At 46.2% G+C, this 21,101-nt stretch overlaps 4 protein-coding genes and 1 long non-coding RNA gene across 6 annotated transcripts in view; 3 read left to right on the forward strand and 2 right to left on the reverse strand.

The window, feature by feature from the left end:
- Nucleotides 1–2,533: 2,533 nt before the first annotated feature.
- LOC119958924 lies at nucleotides 2,534–4,541 on the reverse strand. The gene is made up of 2 exons (XR_005459086.1): nucleotides 4,018–4,541; nucleotides 2,534–3,676 (listed from the first exon to the last, which is right to left on the reverse strand). It is a non-coding gene; the product is annotated as an uncharacterized LOC119958924 (long non-coding RNA).
- Nucleotides 4,542–5,609: 1,068 nt separating this feature from the next.
- Nucleotides 5,610–6,228, forward strand: LOC119958900 (histone H2B-like). The gene has a single exon (XM_038787425.1). It carries the CDS (start codon nucleotides 5,625–5,627, stop codon nucleotides 6,009–6,011), a length of 387 nt encoding a protein of 128 aa, XP_038643353.1. The 5' UTR covers nucleotides 5,610–5,624; the 3' UTR covers nucleotides 6,012–6,228.
- Nucleotides 6,229–6,992: 764 nt separating this feature from the next.
- Nucleotides 6,993–7,513, forward strand: LOC119958890 (histone H2A-like). Its single transcript, XM_038787404.1, has one exon. The coding sequence runs from the start codon at nucleotides 7,052–7,054 to the stop codon at nucleotides 7,481–7,483; it is 432 nt and encodes a 143-aa protein (XP_038643332.1). The 5' UTR covers nucleotides 6,993–7,051; the 3' UTR covers nucleotides 7,484–7,513.
- A 426-nt stretch (nucleotides 7,514–7,939) lies between these two features.
- LOC119958915 (histone H4) lies at nucleotides 7,940–8,360 on the reverse strand. The gene has a single exon (XM_038787441.1). It carries the CDS (start codon nucleotides 8,306–8,308, stop codon nucleotides 7,997–7,999), a length of 312 nt encoding a protein of 103 aa, XP_038643369.1. The 5' UTR covers nucleotides 8,309–8,360; the 3' UTR covers nucleotides 7,940–7,996.
- Nucleotides 8,361–14,378: 6,018 nt separating this feature from the next.
- Nucleotides 14,379–21,101, forward strand: part of LOC119958898 (late histone H2B.L4-like) — a 70,127-nt gene continuing 63,404 nt past the window's right edge. The window contains exons 1-2 of one of the 2 annotated variants that reach the window (XM_038787422.1): nucleotides 14,409–14,430; nucleotides 14,763–14,841. The gene's annotated coding sequence lies outside the window, so the exon portion shown is untranslated. Of the gene's footprint in view, nucleotides 14,842–21,101 lie in introns of both variants that reach the window. The other variant, XM_038787421.1, reaches the window with a different exon arrangement.

Below are 21,101 nucleotides of genomic sequence, written 5' to 3' on the forward strand. Positions count from 1 at the left end.
GTTTAAAAATAAAAAACCAATGAGGAGACAATAAAATGGAGTTCTGCTCCGATCGACTGAGAAGCCCGAAGTGCCAGGACCTGCGCCGGAGACCACCCACGATGCAGTCGTCAATCACCCCAGCCCCGGAGAGAGAGAAGGTGAACAAAACCCCGAGAAATGGAGAGAGGCCCACAATTCAAACAAGAACGAAAACAGAGAGAGAGACAAAATGGACCAAGGGGAGAGAGACCCCACGAGACAGAGAGAAGTAAAGACGGATGGGAGGAGACAAGAAGAGGGGCAAAACACACCTCCAAAAAGACGGAGTTCTCCTTTGATCAGTCCGAACTGCTGGCACCAGTGGAGGAGCCGCCCACGATGCTGGCACTATGTCTTCACTTACAATTCTTTAGTTGCTCACCCAATAGACCTTTTTTTTTCTCTTCCCCTGTACTCTGGTAAGTGCCTCCTTATGCCAAGATCTGAACTTTCCAAAATATTTGAATTGTTGCACTTGAAGGTGTTTTTGATTGTAGTGGAGAGCCTCCACGTGTGAGCTACCCCCTCTGAACTCAGCCCCCCTCTGTTTAGACTCATAACTCATTTTCCAAATTCCCCTCATTTCACACATTCACAGGTTTACATATTCCCCTTGTTTTGCACACTCTCCTTGTTTTACACAGTCCTATGTTTTACACATTATCCTGGTTAACCCACTCATCTGCTCAATACACTCCCCTGTTCCACACACGACTCTGGTTTACACATTTCCAATAGTTAACACACTCCCCATGTTTACCCACTCCTCTGTTATGCTTGGCTTTACACACTCCCCTGCTTTTACACACTCTGCAAGTTTACACATGCTTTTCTTGTCCACTCTCTCCTGCTTTTAAGCACTCCCCTGGTTCACATTCACCACAAATTCTATAAACTCCTGGTTTTAACTCCCCAGGTTTTACCCATTTCAACAAATACACACACTCATATTGTGTAATTGTCGGTTTTCACAATCCTCTCTTAAACATACTTATACACCTAGTTTTACACACACACACCTGGTATTACAGCCTCAAATTATACATGTATTGTACAATCACTGGGTTTGCACACTGCCCAGCTTACACACTTCATAGGGTTTTACACAATCCCGGTTCACAGACACCCAGCTTGCACAATCACTTACTTTTTCACACTTTCCTTGTTAACACACTTGCACCCATGGCTTTGCACGATCCATTGGTTGTACACACATCCCTGACTTTACACACTCCCAGTTTATGTAATTCTATTACAGGAGAGTGAGTGAACAAGGGGAGCGAGTAAAGCAGGGAAGCGAGTAAAGCAGGGGAGCGAGTCAAGCAGGGGAGCGAGTCAAGCAGGGGAGCGAGTCAAGCAGGGGAGCGAGCCAAGCAGGGGAGCGAGCGAAGCAGGGGAGTGAGCGAGCAAAGCAGGGGAGCGAGCGAACCAGGGGAGTGAGCGAACCAGGGGTAGTGTGTAAAACAGCACAGTATTTAATTCCCGGATATGATAACAAATAGCCGTGTGTGTGAAGAACCAGAGTGTGTGAGCAGGGGTGTGTGTTAAACCAGGCAAATGTATAAACCAGGGGCTGTGGAAACCAGGAGAGTGAGAAAACTAGGAATGTGCTAAACCAGGAGTGTGTGCAAAATTAGGGCAGTGAGTAAAGCAGTTGATTGTCTCAATCAAATTCACTTTGAAATTGGAAATGGGTGATAATGAAGTGAATCAGTGAAATGGTAGTTTGCAGAAAGTGTGAGTTTGAGGGGCTGAGTGACAGTGTAATAACAAACAAGCTGCAGGCAATGACTGCAAATTGAATATTTCATTGGGACAAACACACAGCTACAAAGGTGATTGAATGATCCCTTGGGCGCAGGGCCACTTGCACCCACACACACACAGTCCCCCCAACACGAGCTCTGTAGGAGATTTCGCTCTATATGTGATGACAGTGAAATGGGGAATATTCCCATTGATTCTCAAAGTACCAGGGACTGATACATACAGGATAGATCTGGCACAGAGGTTTTGGCAAAGAATGAAAACTGCTGATGAAATGTCAAATTCACACTCACTACCAGTGGCAACCTCACAATGAGCTGTTGTTTGTGTATCGGACCACACCCCAACATTCGTTAGGATACCGGACAAGAAACTGCAAACATCTTTTTCAATTTGTAAATTGAAAATTGTACATTAACTCAATGTACAGCTCATATATACAGAATAAACTCGATGTACAGCTCAAATGTACAGAATAAACTCTATGTACAGCTCAAATATACAGAATAAACATGAAGGTGACATCACATACCTGAAAAGAGGAGGTGCAGATCATAATCCACATTCGCTTACCAAAAACACACTTGTAATAAATTTAAAACGTGACAATTACTTTTCAGAAACCAAAAGACGCAGACAATATATTCATATACTTGTGACAGAAAAGTGCACAAATATTCAATTTTGTCACATCAGAATGGATAGGAGTAGAGAAAACTATGTCTTAATGAATCAGAAATTTAAAAAGATGGAATAGTTTACTTTAATGTTTTCAGGAACTCAAATGAGTGGATAAAACAAAATAAGATACTGAGCTATGAGAGATTGAGGTGAACATATTAACACATAGAGCCACACTGAAAACTGTGATAGATGCACGATATAACACAATGTTCCAATTCACTGCAATATACAGAGTGAAAACAACACTCACATGGCAGCAGTGGACATTCTCAGTGAATAGCGGGACAGATATACCACATACTGGCAGCTTTATGAGTATAAACATGCTTCCATTCATCTATTTAAAGAAATAGAGATTAATATCTACCCTTTTCTGAAACATAAGGTTGCAGCACAAACCCAGAATCTATGCATCAGAAACTCTGGGAAACAGAGTACAATAGACAGTGACATATACAGACTCGGCTGACTCATGGGACGTTAGACCTAATACAATTGTAGTTAGAAGAACGACAATCAACTTTCTTAAAAGATATAGGTATCAGAGAGGATGTTGCTGTGAAAATCCTACTTTCCTACACAGTACCATCTGTGACAGATCAAGAAGGGAAACAGTAATGACATACTGTTCCGGAGACTGAAACATACAGGATAAATCCGGCACAGAGATATTTGACAAAGAATGAAGACTGCTGATGAAATGTCAAACTCACACTCACTTTCCGTGGCATCCTCACAATGAGCTGTTGTTAGTGTATCGGATCACACCCCAACTTTTGTTAGGACACCGGACAACAAACTGCAAACATTTTTTTCAATTTGTAAAACTGTGAGGAAAGGAAATTTGTCCCCAGGAGTGATGACACTGACCAATATATTAAAACAAACTTTAATTTAAACACAGAATTAATCACGTTAACATTAAAGCACCAGCTTTACAATTAACAGTCAATCCTATACTCTCACAGATTGTCAGGTAAAGAATCAATTACATATTCACAAAGAAAAAAAACATATGATAGAGAGAGAGAGAGAAATACAGCACAGAACAGCCCCTTTGGCCCAAGATGTTGTGCCGAACTTTTGTCCTAGTTTTATCATGGAAGTTTGGACACCAAGGGCAATTTATCATGGCCAATCCACCCAACCTGCGCATCTTTGGACTGATATTGACAGTTATGTGAGAAATTTCACTCCAGTGCACCTGAGGAAACAAGAATTTGCAGTATGAGTCACATGGTTGCATTGCTTTCAGAGACAGTCTTACAAAGAATCATATCCATATCGAGATTCCAGAAAATGACAGATCCAGACAGGAATGTAGGGGGTTATGGATTAGTGCAAAACGCACATTCTGAATCAGAAAATGCGTGAATCGAAAACAAAAACCAGAACAATTCATTTGCAGCGAATAATAGATGCAGAATGACTTGGATACTGACATTGTGGCCCAGTGGTGAACCGATACTGGATAAACATATTTCATATACAGACCACTATTGGTTTTAGTATATATGTTTGAATGTGGGCATTATCAAAAAGTACCTTCCTAATAGCTGTGTTTAAGGTGGCTGTGGACTGCCTTCTTTCACCCTCGTAGCCTGTCTGCCGAAGCTACATCGATAGAACAAGGGCACAACAAAGAACACACCAACAATAAACATGCAAACACACAAAAACCCCACAGTTGCATCCCAATAACTGATAGGGTAAATAAAACAAACATTCAAAAACAGATGCAGATACTGAGTTATCACAACATCCACATTCCCTGACTGCTAATTGAATGTGGAATTTACTCTGAATATTTCAGAGTAAAGAACAGGCATCAAGTAAACCTCCATTGTGTTGCAGTAACTGACACATGCAGCACAGAACCAACATTCTGACATTGGGAACAGACAAGTGAAGATTAAAACGCATTGTTACATAAAGGAAACTGACAGAGACTTAGAATTTGCAGAGCCGAAGGAGGCTATTCGGCCCATCGAGTCTGCACCGGCTCCTGGAAAGAGCCACGATCCACACCTCCACCCTATCCCCATAACCCAGTAACCCCACCCAACATTAAGGGCAATTTTGGACACTGAGGACAATTTAGCATGGCCAATCCCCCTAACCTGCATGTCTTTGGACTGTGGGAGGAAACCGGGGCACCCGGAGGAAACCCACACACACGCACGGGGAGGATGTGCAGACTCCGCACAGACAGTGACCCAAGCCGGGAATCGAACCTGAAACCCGGGAGCTGTGAAGCGATTGTGCTTTCCACAATGCTACCATGCTGCCCTTAATACACATTCACTTCCCGTATAACAGGCACAGGAGAAAAACGACTTTCCATCCATGGCAGAACTAACCTGTGGAGAGAAAATAGACAATGAGACAGCTGTACAGCAGAAAATACTGATTCACAAACTGGAAACTGTCAGCTCAATAGTAAATGAGCAAAACAAACTCATATGAAACTGTAATGGGTTTGCAGTGATCCCATTCACTGTCCAAAAATTACAGAAAAAGTGTAAGGTGTTTCCTTCTACATTGAAAATACAGGTAAACCCAAATTCACACATAATAAATTGAGAAATTCAAAGTGCAGCCAGCATTTACTACGGTACGAATATGACAAAAATAGAATAAGATAGTCACCAAATAATGGCACTCAAAATAAAATTGACATGAAGCTAGTAGAAATGGAATACTAGATTAATATCTCCAATCACAGATTAGAAAGTCGGTTCACCCCGACACTCACACACTGAATCAGAGAGTGAGTAAATCCCACACTCACACTGCATCAGAGAGTGAGTAAATCCCACACTCTCACACTGTATCAGAGAGTGAGTAAATCCCACACTCTCACGCTGTATCAGAGTGTGTAACTCACACTGACAAACTTGGACTGGAGACATTCTTTCTGAAATGCATTTGCTGTTTGTCGTAAGGAGGTTACTGATTGGTGGAAAATCCTAAATCTGATTGGTCTGTTCAGATATCCAATGAAATAAGCAGAACATAACTGGCTGTTCTCATTTTCACAATGTCCAATCACAATCATTCCTTTCCCCATTCCTCATTAGCATAGATGTGAGGCTCTGTCTATTTAATCAGCGCTCGGAAGGGGTTTGCTTTATTTCTGAGTGAAACTGAAGATGCCTGACGAGAAGAAACAAACATCGAAGCCAGCTGCCAAGAAGGGAGCCAAGAAAGTCATTAAGAAACCGGCAGTAAAGGGCGGCAAGAAGCGGCGAAGGTCGAGGAAGGAGAGTTACTCCATCTACATCTACAAAGTGATGAAGCAGGTTCACCCCGACACCGGCATCTCCTCCAAGGCCATGAGCATCATGAACTCGTTCGTCAGCGATATTTTCGAGCGTATCGCGGGTGAGGCTTCCCGCCTGGCCCATTACAACAAGCGCCACACCATCAGCTCCCGGGAGATCCAGACCGCCGTGCGCCTGCTGCTGCCCGGGGAACTGGCCAAGCACGCCGTGTCGGAAGGGACAAAGGCGGTCACCAAGTACACCAGCTCCAAGTAAAACTGCACAAGGACTGAAAACCACCCCAAACACAACGGCTCTTTTTAGAGCCACCCACAACTTCTGTAAAGCAGCCAAACCATATTTTAAATTATCGGTGTGTTTCTATTATGAATAACCAAATCCGTTTTAATAGCGTTTCACTACAACAATATCCTGTATAATGCCGAGTTATCGTCATGTCGATCATTGTACGTTGTTTATAAAATCCCATCATTTAGTGATGCTCGGTGACCGCTTCATACTCGGCCGCTGTGGCTGGATTTGGAGAGAGAATCGAACACCAATACCTCCCGTAGCATTTGTGTTCAGCCTTACAAATTACTCTCTTTCCATTTATGTTCATGTTCACACTCAATGATCGAGAGCACCCCGGTGGTGTGGGTAAACTCCATTTCAATACTGACACTAGCTCCAAATTGCTCACTCCACTTTTAACACTGAGGAAGCGGCAGCAGTCTACAATATGAATCAATGTTATTATGTTTGCAGATGGCTGTGAATTAGACAGTGTCGGCGGCTGAGAGCATTTTAAACAACAGCCAGATTAAGCCTGTGGAGTCAGTTCCCCTTCTACAGATCCTAAACGTTTCTCTCCACAGATGCTCCCAGACACGCTGAGTTGATCCAGCATTTTCTCTTTAATTCACATTTGCAGCCTCCGCATTATTTTGGTTTAATTTATTTTGGGTTTATTGTCAGTTAGAGACAAAATCAGAAACTAACAGATAATGGGAAACTAGACGCGGGAAAGAGAGAAAAAATCCAACAATCTTTCAACTCAAATGGTTTAGTCACATTTTTTATTCAATTTTATCTGTTATATCTTTTCGCGCCCATTTAAGATTTGAAATAAATATTCGGTTGGAATCTGAACATTTGGCGCCCAAAATTTCCGCCCTCAGCACCGTGGATTCTCCTGATTGGTGCTTCAAACAGATATCTGATTGGTCACTTTGTAGCCGGCTCCACAATGTTGTTGAGATAACCAATCAGCAATGTGTGCACCGCCATTCCTCCTGAAGCTATAAGAGAAGTGAATGTGGGCGGTTTTCCTCATTCTGTGTGAAAGTGTTTGTGAGATTGTGACAATGTCTGGAAGAGGAAAGACCGGCGGTAAAGCTCGGGCCAAGGCCAAGTCTCGCTCCTCCCGGGCTGGACTGCAGTTCCCGGTGGGCCGTGTTCACAGGCACCTGAGAAAGGGTAACTATGCCCAGCGTGTGGGTGCCGGAGCCCCGGTCTATCTGGCTGCTGTGCTCGAGTATCTGACCGCTGAAATCCTCGAGCTGGCCGGGAACGCGGCCCGGGACAACAAGAAGACCCGCATCATCCCCAGACACCTGCAGCTGGCCGTCCGCAACGACGAGGAGCTCAACAAGCTGCTGGGAGGGGTGACCATCGCTCAGGGTGGGGTGCTGCCTAATATCCAGGCCGTGCTGCTGCCCAAGAAAGCCAGTGCCACCAAGAAGTGAAGCGACCATTCTTTAATCTAATAACCCAAAGGCTCTTTTCAGAGCCACTCACTTTATCTGAATAAGGGCGACCTGTTCTCAATCCGCTTAGTGCCGTGTTTGTGAGAATTTCCCTGAGGCTTCAGGCTGGAATGAGAGCTTTCCCCGGTGTTGGTATTTACCGGAGGGCCGGCAGTTTCTGGCGGGCTGGCTTTCTGAAACTGTCCATTTATGTGCAATGGGTCTGCGGGGTTTCAGAATTCATTCCCGCTCTCATGACAATGTCAGTGCTCACTGTGCGTTTACAGGGCTGACTGCGGAGAAAGGTTTTGTGTTTCCCTCTGCAGCACGTTCATATCGCCGTGAACAGAGAAATATTTGTCTATTATAACGCGAACACTTTGCCTCCCCAATCGCGAAACCAGCTCCATGCGATATTCTGCTGCCATTCAGAGGTCAGTGCTCTCAATGTGAGGGTTTGGGCGGCTCTTAAAAGAGCCTTTGGTTTATGTTATAATTGTCAAATGGAGTTTCTCAGCCGCCGAATCCATAGAGAGTGCGGCCCTGGCGTTTGAGAGCGTAAACCACATCCATGGCGGTGACCGTCTTGCGCTTGGCGTGTTCAGTGTAGGTGACGGCGTCCCTGATCACATTCTCCAGGAAAACCTTCAGCACCCCGCGAGTCTCCTCATAGATCAAACCCGAGATGCGCTTGACCCCGCCACGGCGAGCCAGGCGGCGGATTGCTGGTTTGGTGATGCCCTGGATGTTATCACGAAGCACTTTGCGGTGCCGCTTTGCTCCGCCTTTGCCCAGTCCTTTGCCTCCTTTCCCTCTGCCAGACATGATGCTTCTTCAGTCAAATCGCTGCTGAATGAGAGACGAGCTGCTGCACTTTCCTTTATTATACAGCCCTGCCCCGACCTGACTGAGAAAGAGAGAGAGGCGGGGAGCAGACTGAGTGACAGACAGAGCAGTGAAATGTCTTTGACCATCCAGCTCCTCCTCCTGCCTGCTCCAACCCACATTTTATATTCCAAACAGAAGTGAACAGAGCGCGCTGAACAACATGTACAATCTGCAACATGATGGGCTGCACAGTGGTCAGCACTGCTGCCTCACAGCGCCAGGGACCCGGGTTCACTCTGACCTTCTGACATTCTGTGTCTCTGTGGGTTTCCTCCCACAGTAAAGATTCGCAGGTTAGGTGGATTGGCTGTGCTAAATTAACCCTTTGTGTCCAAGGGTGTGGATGACAGAGGGGAGTTGTGAGGGAGTGGGCCTGGGTAGGGTTGCTTTTTCAGAGAGTCGCTCTGGACTCGACGGACTGAATGGCCTCCTTCTGCACTGTAGTAATTATATGGGAAGGATCTCGGTGTTGCTGGACGTGGTGCAGGTCTGGCACATTACCCAGTCCTGCGCGCAGCAGTCACCCGAGCCATCATCAAGTTCATCTGGAGGTCACAGGGACCCATATACAAAATATACAAACAGAAGGGACAGCATATACAGATCTCTGGATAAGGGAGGGACAAACATACCCAAGGCCGTCCTCACCTTGCTGTCCACCTGTGTGTGTGGCTACATCAAGCTGTGCGTGGGCCCCCAGTACACAAACACCAAGTGTCACTACGTACTGAGGTTCTATCTGTCCCGGGTGTTACGAAGGATGGATCTGGCTTTGTTGCAGCAGGATGCTCTGGTCCTGGTACCGTGTCGTAACACCTGTCCCTCAAGGAAACATTTGTTAAGCAAAACACCTTGGACCACAAGGCAATCAAGCAGTGGTCTGCACGTAATGTCTTGGAGGCCCTTAGGGTAAAGGAGATGGTGGATCATGTCAGATGGTTCCCCTGAGCAGACTGTCAGAGGCATCTGGCAGATCATCTCATCACCAGAACTTTCAAACAAGCTTCAATACCCAGCTTGGATGGTGGTGAGTAGGGTCCCCCCGACATACCCTTCATGCACACAAAGTCTCAACACCGTCTCACACTGCCCTCAAACTGGCTGCTCCATGTGGTTACTCACCTCCATGTGGAATGTGCCTTTCCAAAGAATGTCTGAAGAGAGAAAGTTCATGGACGACAACAAGGTTGGTGGAGTGGCAGATAGTGTTGAGGATTGTCAGAGGATACAGCAGGACAAACATAGGTTGGAGACTTGGACATAGAAATGGCAAATGTAGTTTAATCTGGACCAATGGGAGGGAATGCATTTTGGTCAGTTTAACATAGAGGGGAAATATATCGTAAATGGCAAAACTGAGGAATATAGAAAGTCGGAGAGTTCTGACTCGCAGGTCCACAGATCCTTGAAGGTGGCAACAGAAGTGTACAAGGTAGTCAAGAAAACATACGGAATGCCTGCTTTCGTTGGGCGGAGCATCAACTATAAAAACTGACTAGTCATGCTACAGCTGTATAGAACCTTGTTAAGGACGCACTTGGAATATTGTGCACAATTCAGGTCGCCACACTACCAGAAAGATGTGGATGCTTTGGAGAGGATGCAGTGGAGATTTATCAGGCTTTTGCTTGGTCTGGAAAGTGTGAGCTATATGGAGAGGCTGAATAGACTCGGACTGTTTTCATTAGAAAGACAGAGTTTGAAGTGTGATCTGATAGAGGCTGACAACATTCTAATGGGCATGGATAGAGTGAATGGGCAGGCAATCTTTCCCAGGGTGGAGGGGTCAGTCACCAGGGGGCATAGATTTAAGATGCTCGGAGAAAAGCTTACAGAGGATGTGCGAGGCAGGTTTTTTAAGCAGACGGTGGTGAGAGCAAGGACCGCGTTGCCAGGGAAGGTTGAAGAAGCAGATAGATTACGGCGGTCAAAAGTCATCTTGACAAACACATGGATAGGATGGGTATAGAGGGATATGGCACAAGGAAGTGCTGAGGGTTTTGGCAAAGGTTGGTATCATGACTGGTACAGGTTTGGAGGGCCGAAGGTACGGCTCCTGTGCTGTATTGTTATTTGTTTGAGAGATGCAGTGGTATTTGTCCAGGTTTATCACGAGCAGCTCTGTGACACAGGACTCTGTGCTCTCCGGGCTATTCCCAGGGACACACGCTGAGACTAACATCAACTGCTGCTGGAGGATCATAAACTCTGTGTAAGACTCTCTTTGATCTGCCCGAAACCTGTTGAAATTCCAGGGTAAAGAATTGTCCTTGACTGAGTGTTGCAGATGGGCACATTCCAAAGTCCAGGACTACGTGCTGAGGGACACACTCAGGTTTGGGGTACCCAGCATCAAGGCTCAATGGGGAAAGGCCACTGTGTAAGTTCTTCCAGCAAATGTACATCGAGGGGCTGGTAACTGGGTAACCCCCCCCCCCCCCCCCTCCGTTCTGTGTGATGAACACTTAAGAGGGGCTGGTAACTGTGGAAAACCTGGGTGTGTGTGATTAATACCAAAGAGGGGCTGGTAACCATGATAAACCCCCCGGTGTGGGTGATTAACACTAAAGAGGCGCTAGTAACTGTGTAAAAAAAACCCGGTCTGTGTGATTAGCGTACAACAGGTTTGTTTCAAACACAAGCTTTCGGAGCACTGCTCCTTCCTCAGGTGAATGGAGAGGTATGAACGGGATATGGCGCTCGACTCATCGATCGACAGTTCCAACGCACCACAGCAAAAAACCGCACCGACCTCCTCAGAGAACAAACATGGGACACAACTGACAGAGTACCCTTCGTCGTCCAGTACTTTCCTGGGGCGGAGAAACAACAACATCTTCTTTGCAGCCTTCAATACATCATCAATGAAGATGAACATCTTGCCAGGGTCATCCCCACACCCCCACTACTGGCCTTCAAACAACCGTGCAACCTCAAACAAACCATTGTTTGCAGCAAATTACCCAGCCTTCAGAACAGCGTCCACGACACCACACAACCCTGCCAGGGCAATCTCTGCAAAACATGCCAGGTCATCGACATGGATAGCACCATTACATGTGGTAACACCACCCACCAGGTACACGGCACATATTCGTGCGACTCGACCAATGTAATCTACCTCATACGCTGCAGGAAAGGATGTCCCGAAGCGTGGTACATTGGCGAGACCATGCGGACACTGCGACAATGAATGAATGGGCATCGTGCGACAATCACCAGGCAGGAATGTTCCCGTCCAGTCAGGGAACACTTCAGCAGTCAAGGGCATTCAGCCGCTGATCTCCGGGTAAGCATTCTCCAGGTTAGGTGGATTGGCAATGGTAAATTGCCCTTAGTATCCAAAATTGCCCTTAGTGTTGGGTGGGGTTACCGGGTTATGGGGATGGGGTGGAGGTGTTGACCTTGGGTAGGGTGCTCTCTCCAAGAGCCGGTGCAGACTCGATGGGCAGAATGACCTCCTTCTGCACTGTAAATTCTATGAACTAAGGCAGTCTTCAGGACACGCGAAAATGTAGAATTGCCGATCAAAAACTGATAGCTAAGTTCCGCACGCATGAGTGCAGCCTCAACCGGGATCTTGGATTCATGTCGCATTACATTCACCTTCCACCATCTGGCCTGGACTTGCAAAATCCTACCAGCTGTCCTGGCTTGAGACAATTCACACCTCTTTCACCTGGGATCACTCCCTATCTCTGGATCTGTAATGATTTGATTACCTGCAAATGCTCGCATTCCAAGCATTGTCTGGCATCTCTGACTTTGTCTATATGAATGTTTCTGGAACATTCACCTGAGGAAGGAGCTGCGCTCCGAAAGCTTGTGTTTGAAACAAACCTGTTGGACTTTAACCTGGTGTTGTAAGACTTCTTACTGTGCTCACCCCAGTCCAACGACGGCATCTCCACATCATGTGTGATTAACACTAAAGAGGGGCTGGTAATTATGTGAACCCCCCGGTCTGTGTGATTAACACTCATGAGGGGCTGGTTAGGGTTAGTAACTGAGTAACTGGGCCGGTAATTGAGTAAAACTCTGAGGCACAGCGCCAGGGTTCCAGGATCAATTCCCCGCTGGGTCACTGTCTGTGCGGAGTCTGCACATTCTCCCCGTGTCTGCGTGGGTTTCCTCCGGGTGCTCTGGTTTCCTCCCACAGTCCAAAGACGTGCATTGGCCATGCTCAATTGCCCTTAGTGCTTAAAAAGTTTTAGGAGTGGTAATTGGGTTAAGGGGATAAGTTTGAAGTGAAGGCTTAAGTGTGTCAATGCAGAATCTCTGGGCCGAATGGCCTCCTTCTGCACTATATGTACAATGTTAAACACACCGATCTGCGTGATCAATGAAGATGAAAATCACTTAATGTCCCTGGAATGAAGAACGTTTGGGAACTCTGGGTCTTTACTCGTTGGAGTTTAGAAGGACGAGGTGGGATCTTTTTGAAACTTACAGGATGCTGCGAGGCCTGGATAGAGTGGACATGGAGAGGATGTTTCCACTTGTAGGAAAAACTAGAACCAGAGGACACCATCTCAGACTATCAATTTAAAACAGAGATGAGGAGGAATCTCTTCAGCCAGAGGGTGGTGAATCTGTGGAGGCCAAATCACTGAGTGTCTTTAAGACCAAGATAGATAGGTTCTTGATTAATAAGGGGCTCAGGAGTTATGGGGAGAAGGCAGGAGAATGGGAATGAGAAAATATCAGCAATGATTGAATGGCGGAGCAGACTCGATGGGCCGTGTGGCCTAATTCTGCTCCTGTGCCTTATGGTCTCTGTGATTAACACTAAAGAGGGGCTGCTAACTGTGTAAACTAACCCCGTCTGTGTGATTAACACAAAAGAGTGGCTGCTAACTGTAAAACCCTCAGATCTGTGTGGTTGAGATTAAAGAGCGTGCTGGTAACTTGGGTAAAACCTTCCAGTCTGTGAGATAAACACTAAAGAGGGGCTGGTAACCATGTAAACCCCCTCGGTCTGTGTGATTAACACTGAATGTTTAAAATTATTGAAGCTTCACAGAGTGGAACATGACCAATGTAAATATTTTGAGAAGAATTGTAATGTGAATATTGAAATTCATAGAAGTTCATAGAATTTACAGTGCAGTAGGAGGCCATTCGGCCCATCGAGTCTGCACCGGCTCTTGGAAAGAGCACCCTACCCAAGGTCAACACCCCCACCCTATCCCCATAACCCAGTAACCCCACCCAACACTAAGGGCAATTTATCATGGCCAATCCACCTAACCTGCACATCTTTGGACTGTGGGAGGAAACCGGAGCACCCGGAGGAAACCCATGCACACACTGGGAAGATGTGCAGACTCCGCACAGACAGTGACCCAAGCCGGAATCGAACCTGGGACTCTGGAGCTGTGAAGAAGTTGTGCTATCCACAATGCTACCATGCTGCCCTACAATGCTACCATGCTGCCCTGTGTGTAATGTCCTCATTATCCAATTAAAGAAATTCAAGTAAATCTGGACCTCTGGAGAAAATGTAAATATTATTGTACGATACGATATTATTGTGATGACAATTTGAAATGTTTGACAATGTTTGTTTCAAGGGATTTTATAAATGAATTATATTTTTGAAAATAAATTGTTTGCTTCTGTGAAAAATGTAGCAAGTCTGTGAAATGGTTGTTTGCAGAAAGTGTGAGTTTGAGGGGCTGAATGGCAGTGTAATAACAAACAAGCTGCAGGCAATGGCTGCAAATTGAATATCTCATTGGGACAAACACACAGCTACAAAGGTGATTGGTTGAGCCCTGGGGCGCAGGGCCACTTGCACCCACACACACACAGTCCCCCCAACACGGGCTCTATCGGAGGTTTTGCTCCAAATGTGATGACAGTGAAATGGGGAATATTCCCATTGATTCTCAATGCGGAATTGCAGCGGGGATCTGCGCATGCCCGGTGTAACCCCGCCCCCTGGTTGTCGTCATTCTGAGGGTGAGAGCGCATGCGCATCCCCGCCCTCACACACACTCCATTTGCTCAGTGAGTGGAGACGCTTTGTTCAAACTGAGTGAAATGTCAGGGCCCAGGTCAGCGAGGAAACAGCGTTCTCATTGCAGCAGCCCATCCATTTGGGAGTGTGAGCAAAGAGGCTCAGAGATCATTACTGACTCGGGGGGGAGTTCAGGGAGAATCGGGGGCTGTTTGCAAGAGGCGCAGCGGGAGCCCCATCTTGTTCCGGGACTTGGAGTGAGCGGGGGGAAGGGAGAGCTCTTTCTGGGCCTGGATTATTGTCTGATTCTGGGGCAGGATTTGGACAGTATTTTCTTTATTTTACTGATTATAAATTGAAAGAATTGATTGATCTATCATTGGCCTCATCTGACCCTGATTTACAAGAGATATGCTTCCTTCTCCCTAGTTCAACTGATGAAGAGATGAGTTCCAAGATGATGATTCTTCAGCAACATGAATGTGGAGCCGTCTCCTTCTAACTGACAGTAAGTACAATATTAATCCAACATTGCAGAGACACAGACACAACATCAGCTCCACCGTCACAGAGAACAGAAGCAGTCACACTTACATTGTGCTCAAGTCCCAGATAAACATGTCCAATCCAACAGTCCAATTGAAGAAATTCAAGTAAATCTGGACCTCTGGAGATAATGTAAATATTATTTACAGATACACGAGAGGACAGGCGGGATAATTTTCCACAATTCACCCCTACTCTCTCATGGAATGTTGGATCAACTTTTGATAACTGCGTTTCATCTGTAAAGTAATCAGTATAGTCTTAATTAGGCTATAGATTCAGCAATCAATGTGCAAGTATCCATTTGCACTATTTTGTAACTTTCTTCATTTAAAATGTATCACAAACAAAGCACTTGAATAAGGCATTAACAGAAAAATTATACATTTAAATAGTTCTCCAAAAGGACAATTACCAGATTGTAAGGCCGTCCTTTCATCTCACAAGTTGTGAACCTTTGGTGCACGTAACAGGTCGGATAGTACAGCTGATTGAAAAGTGCCGAATTAATCATAAACTTCTACCAAGACACCTCCCAAAACAAAATATTAAATTCCAATCCAAATATCTCTCACAATCTCAGATATAACGGTACAGTGTCATTTTCATGAAACAGACATGGAAATAGATCATTTAACATATCAATGTTGTCACTAAAAGTAATAATGGAAGATCAATACTGAACAGAATGTTCTCCATTAACTCACAAAACAGATATTGACAAGTGCAGAAAATACAATAAAATCACATATCAGAGAGGTGAACAGATAGAGATTAAATGCAGAATCCCATAACCAGGACAGACAGCTACAAATGCAAGCATACAGAACAGAGACAGAGAGTTACAGGATGAAATTATTTTTTTCATAATACTTGACACATAACAGAGGCAGACAGCTACAGTGGAAAACACACTCACACACATTCAGACACCAACAACTGCACAGGAGGCAGTAAAATATGCCATATATCATACACAGACATTGAGGGTAAAACAGACTCACACATTCTCTCTCACAGTATGCAGTAAATATACATTATCTATCACAGAGCGACAGTGAGGGTAAAACATACATTCACATTTTCTCATGCACAGGCTCACTCACAAGTAACTTAGCAGTAAGCACTAAATATGAATTTTATATCACAGATTCTGAGGGTGAAACACACTCACTCTCACAGCAATAACTGAGCATTGAGCAGTAAAATATATGCCCTGTATAGCACAGAGTAACAGTGAGGTTTATACACACTCACTCACACTCTGCCTCTCTTACACCCTCTCACAGACACCCAAGCACTGTCTCTCCCACACATACTCACAAATCAATAACTGATCAATAATATATTAATTATATGTCAGAGAGAGACTGTGTGGTTAATACTCACTCACTCTCACTTTCTCACACACACACTCTCCCTCTTTCACACACTCACCAGTCACTGAGCAGTAATCAATTAAATATGGTAGATATACCAGAGATACAGTGAGGGTAAACCATGCATTCACTCTCTCACTCAATCTCTCACTCAGACAGTCACACAGCAGTAACTGAGCAGTAAGCTGTAAAATGTGTTATACATCATAGAGAGACAGTGAGGGTAAAGCACACACACTGACGGGGTCTCTCAAACACTGTCTCACATTTTACTGAGAAATAAGCAGTAAAATATTTGTTATATATTGCAGAGAAACAGTGAGGGTAAAACATGCGCAAACACACAGACACACACACTCTCTCTCTATCTCTCACACTCTCTCTCATAGAAACCCTACAGTGCAAAAAGAAGCCATTCAACCCATCGAGTCTGCATTGACCTTTTGAATGAGCATGCTACCTAAGACCAATCTCCCACCTTCTCCTTGTAACCCCACCAAGGGATAGTTGAGCATATCAATTCCACCATTTTTTGTACTGTGGGAGGAAACTGGAGCACCCGGAGGAAACCCTAACAGACACGGGAAGAATGTACAAACTCCGCACAGACTGTCGCCTGAGGTCGGAATCCAACCCGGGACTCTGGCGCTGTGCCACCCTGCTGCCCATCAGCAGCACATACACTTTTCACCCTATTGCTCCCACACACACTCACCATCCCTCACACATACTCACAGACTCTCCCTCACACACATACACCCACTCACTTTCTCTGACACGCACACCTCTCACACATTCATACATTCTCTCACACATACTCTCTCACACCAGCAATTGACCCACAAGCAGTAAAATATGTGTACTATGTCACAGAGAGACAGTGAGGATAAAACTTACACTCAATCTCTCTCATACACACTGACACTCACACACACCATTAACTGAGCAGTATGCTTTAAAATGTGTGTCCATATGATAGAGAGAGAGAGGACAAAAATCTCACTCACCCTCCCTCCCTCTCACACACATACTCACCATTAACTGAGCAGTAAGCTGTAAAATATTTGTTATATATCACAGAAAAGCACACACTCACACACTGTCACACACACGCTCTTTCTCACACACAGATGTTCCCTCTCTCATACACACTCTCAGACTCTCTCTCACACACTCACAGACTCTCTCTCACACACTCACAGACTCTCTCACACAGTCACAGACTCTCTCACACAGTCACAGACTCTCTCACACAATCACAGACTCTCTCTGACACACTCAGACTCTCTCTCTCTGACACACTCATAGACTCTCTCTCTCTCTCACACACTCACAGACTCTCTCTCTCTGACACACTCACAGACTCTCTCTCATGCACTCACAGACTCTCTCTCACGCACTCACAGACTCTCTCTCTCTGACACACTCACAGACTCTCTCTCTCTGACACACTCACAGACTCTCTCTCTCTCACACACACTCAGACTCTCTCTCACACAGACACGCAGACTCTCACACACTCACAGACTCTCTCACACAATCACAGACTCTCTCTCTCTGACACAGTCAGACTCTCTCTCTCTCACACACACACTCACAGACTCTCACGTGCACTCAGTCACTCTCACTCACATACATTCCAGTCACAGAGCAGTAAGCAGTTAAAAATGTGTTATCTATCACAGATACATAGTGAGGGTAAAACTCACACACATACCAGTAAGGGAAAAATATGTGTTATATATCAAAGCGAGACAGTGAGGGAAAATACACACATACTCTCACACATACACAATCTCTCATACACACGCAATCACCAGTAACAGAAGCGATCACTAAAATATGTGTTGTATATCAAAGACAGTGAGGGTAAAACTGACAGCCAAACTCACTCACTCACTCTCTAACACATTCAGCCAACAATACCTGAGCAGTAAAATATGTTATCTGTCATAGAAACACTGAGCATAAAACTCATTCACAGACTCTCACTGACCAGTAAATGAGCAGTCAACAGTAAAATGTGTTCCATATCACAAGAGGTATTGAGGGTCAAACGCACACTCACACACTCATGCACACACCAGTAACTGAGTAGTACAATAATCATTAAATATCAACTTTCTCTCTCTCTCCTCTCTCTCACTCTCTTTCTCACACACTCCCATTCACTCTCACACACCAGTAACTGAGCAGTAAGCAGTCAAATATGTGATATATATCATGGAGAGACATTAAGGGTAAAACGCGCACACACTCTCTCCCACGCACCAGTAACTGAACAGTAAGAATAAACACACACACACTCACTACTTACTAATATACTCACACACTCTCACTCACAGACCCACACACCAGTAACTGAACAGTAAGCAGTAAAATATTCATTATGTTATCACAGACAGACAGTGAGCTTAACACACACACACATAGATAGAGTCATAGATAGACTCTGTGACTCTATCTTATAATAATCTCTATTGTCACAAGCAGGCTTACATTAACACTGCAATGAAGTTCCTGTGAAAATCCCCTAGTCACCACATTCTGGCGCCTGTTTGGGTACAGGGAGGGAGAATTCAGAATGTCCAAATTACCTAACAGCACAACTTTTGGGACTGTCTATCAATGAGTGTGTATAGTAACCTCACTGTCTCTCTGTGATATATAATGAATATTCTTGTGCTTTCTGCTCAGTTACTGATTTGTGTGTATGTGAGACAGATAGGGGAGTGTTGAGAGAGAGTGTGTGTCTTTACCCTCACTGTCTCTCTTTGCTATATAACACATATTTTATTCTCTCACACACACACTTGAACACTATCTCATTCACACACATACCAGTAACTGAGCGGTAAAATATGCATTATACATCGCAGAGAGACAGTGAGTGTAAAACACACACACACACTCTATTTCTCGGGCAAACACTAACTCTCACACACACTCGCACTCTCTCACTCACTCATGCTTCCTTTCTCACAGACTCTCTCACACACACCTTCACTGAGCAGTAAGCAGTTAAATATGCGTTATATACCGCAGACGGACAGTGAGGGTAAAACACACTCTCGTCACTCTCACACTTCAGTTACTGAGCAGGAAGTGGAAAAATATGCATCATATATCACAGAGACTGTGATGGTAAAACGCACTCTCTCTCACACACACACACCAGTAACTGAGCATCAACAGCAAAATATCTGTTATGTATCAAAGAGACAACGAGGGTTAAATACACATAAGCTCACTCGCTCACACACACCCACACTCACTCGCGCGCGCCCACTCTCTCTCGCACGCTCCCACTCTCTCTCGCGCGCGCCCACTCTCTCTCGCGCGCTCCCACTCTCTCTCGCGCGCTCCCACTCTCTCTCGCGCGCTCCCACTCTCTCTCGCGCGCGCCCACTCTCTCTCTCGCGCGCCCACTCTCGCGCGCGCCCACTCTCTCTCGCGCTCGCCCACTCTCTCTCTCGCGCGCCCACTCTCTCTCGCACGCTCCCACTCTCTCTCGCGCGCGCCCACTCTCTCTCGCGCGCGCCCCACTCTCTCTTGCGCGCGCCCACTCTCTATCGCGCGCGCCCACTCTCTCTCTCGCGCGCCCCACTCTCTCTCTCGCGCGCCCACTCTCTCTCGCGCGCGCCCACTCTCTCTCGCGCGCGCCCACTCTCTCTCGCGCGCGCCCACTCTCTCTCGCGCGCGCCCACTCTCTCTCGCGCGCCCACTCTCTCGCGCGCGCCCACCTTCTCTCTCTCACAGACACCCACTCTCTCTCTCACACACACCCACTCTCTCTCTCTCTCACACACACCCACTCTCTCTCTCTCTCTCACACACACCCACTCTCTCTCTCACACACACCCACTCTCTCTCTCACACACACCCACTCTCTCTCACAGACACCCACTCTCTCTCACACACACCCACTCTCTCTCACAGACACCCACTCTCTCACAGACACCCACTCTCTCTCACAGACACCCACTCTCTCTCACAGACACCCACTCTCTCTCACACACACCCACTCTCTCACAGACACCCACTCTCTCTCACAGACACCCACTCTCTCTCACACACACCCACTCTCTCTCACAGACACCCACTCTCTCTCACAGACACCCACTCTCTCTCACAGACACCCACTCTCTCTCACAGACACCCACTCTCTCTCACAGACACCCACTCTCTCTCACACACACCCACTCTCTCACAGACACCCACTCTCCACACACACCCACTCTCTCTCACACACACCCACTCTCTCACAGACACCCACTCTCTCTCACACACACCCACTCACTCTCACACACCCACTCTCTCTCTCTCTCACACCCACTCTCTCTCACAGACACCCACTCTCTCTCACACACACCCACTCTCTCTCACAGACACCCACTCTCTCTCACAGACACCCACTCTCTCACAGACACCCACTCTCTCTCACACCCACTCTCTCTCACACACCCACTCTCTCTCACACACCCACTCTCACACACACACACTCTCTCTCACACACACCCACTCTCTCACACACACCCACTCTCTCTCACACACACCCACTCTCTCTCTCACACACACCCACTCTCTCTCTCACAAACACCCACTCTCTCACAAACACCCACTCTCTCACACACACCCACCCACTCTCACACACCCACTCTCACACACCCACTCTCTCACACACCCACTCTCTCTCACACACCCACTCTCTCACAGACACCCACACTCTCTCACACACCCACTCTCTCTCACACACCCACTCTCTCACAGACACCCACTCTCTCTCACAGATACCCACTCTCTCACACACACCCGCTCTCTCACAGACACCCACTCTCTCACA

This window comes from Scyliorhinus canicula, chromosome 31 (genome assembly GCF_902713615.1).
Source record: "Scyliorhinus canicula chromosome 31, sScyCan1.1, whole genome shotgun sequence".
Classification (NCBI taxonomy): Eukaryota; Metazoa; Chordata; class Chondrichthyes; order Carcharhiniformes; family Scyliorhinidae; genus Scyliorhinus; species Scyliorhinus canicula.

Bases quoted from the DNA above. Each gene is read 5' to 3' on its own strand.
- LOC119958900 (XM_038787425.1), top strand. From the start codon at position 5,625: ATGCCTGACGAGAAGAAACAAACATCGAAGCCAGCTGCCAAGAAGGGA.
- LOC119958890 (XM_038787404.1), top strand. From the start codon at position 7,052: ATGTGGGCGGTTTTCCTCATTCTGTGTGAAAGTGTTTGTGAGATTGTG.
- LOC119958915 (XM_038787441.1), bottom strand. From the start codon at position 8,308: ATGTCTGGCAGAGGGAAAGGAGGCAAAGGACTGGGCAAAGGCGGAGCA.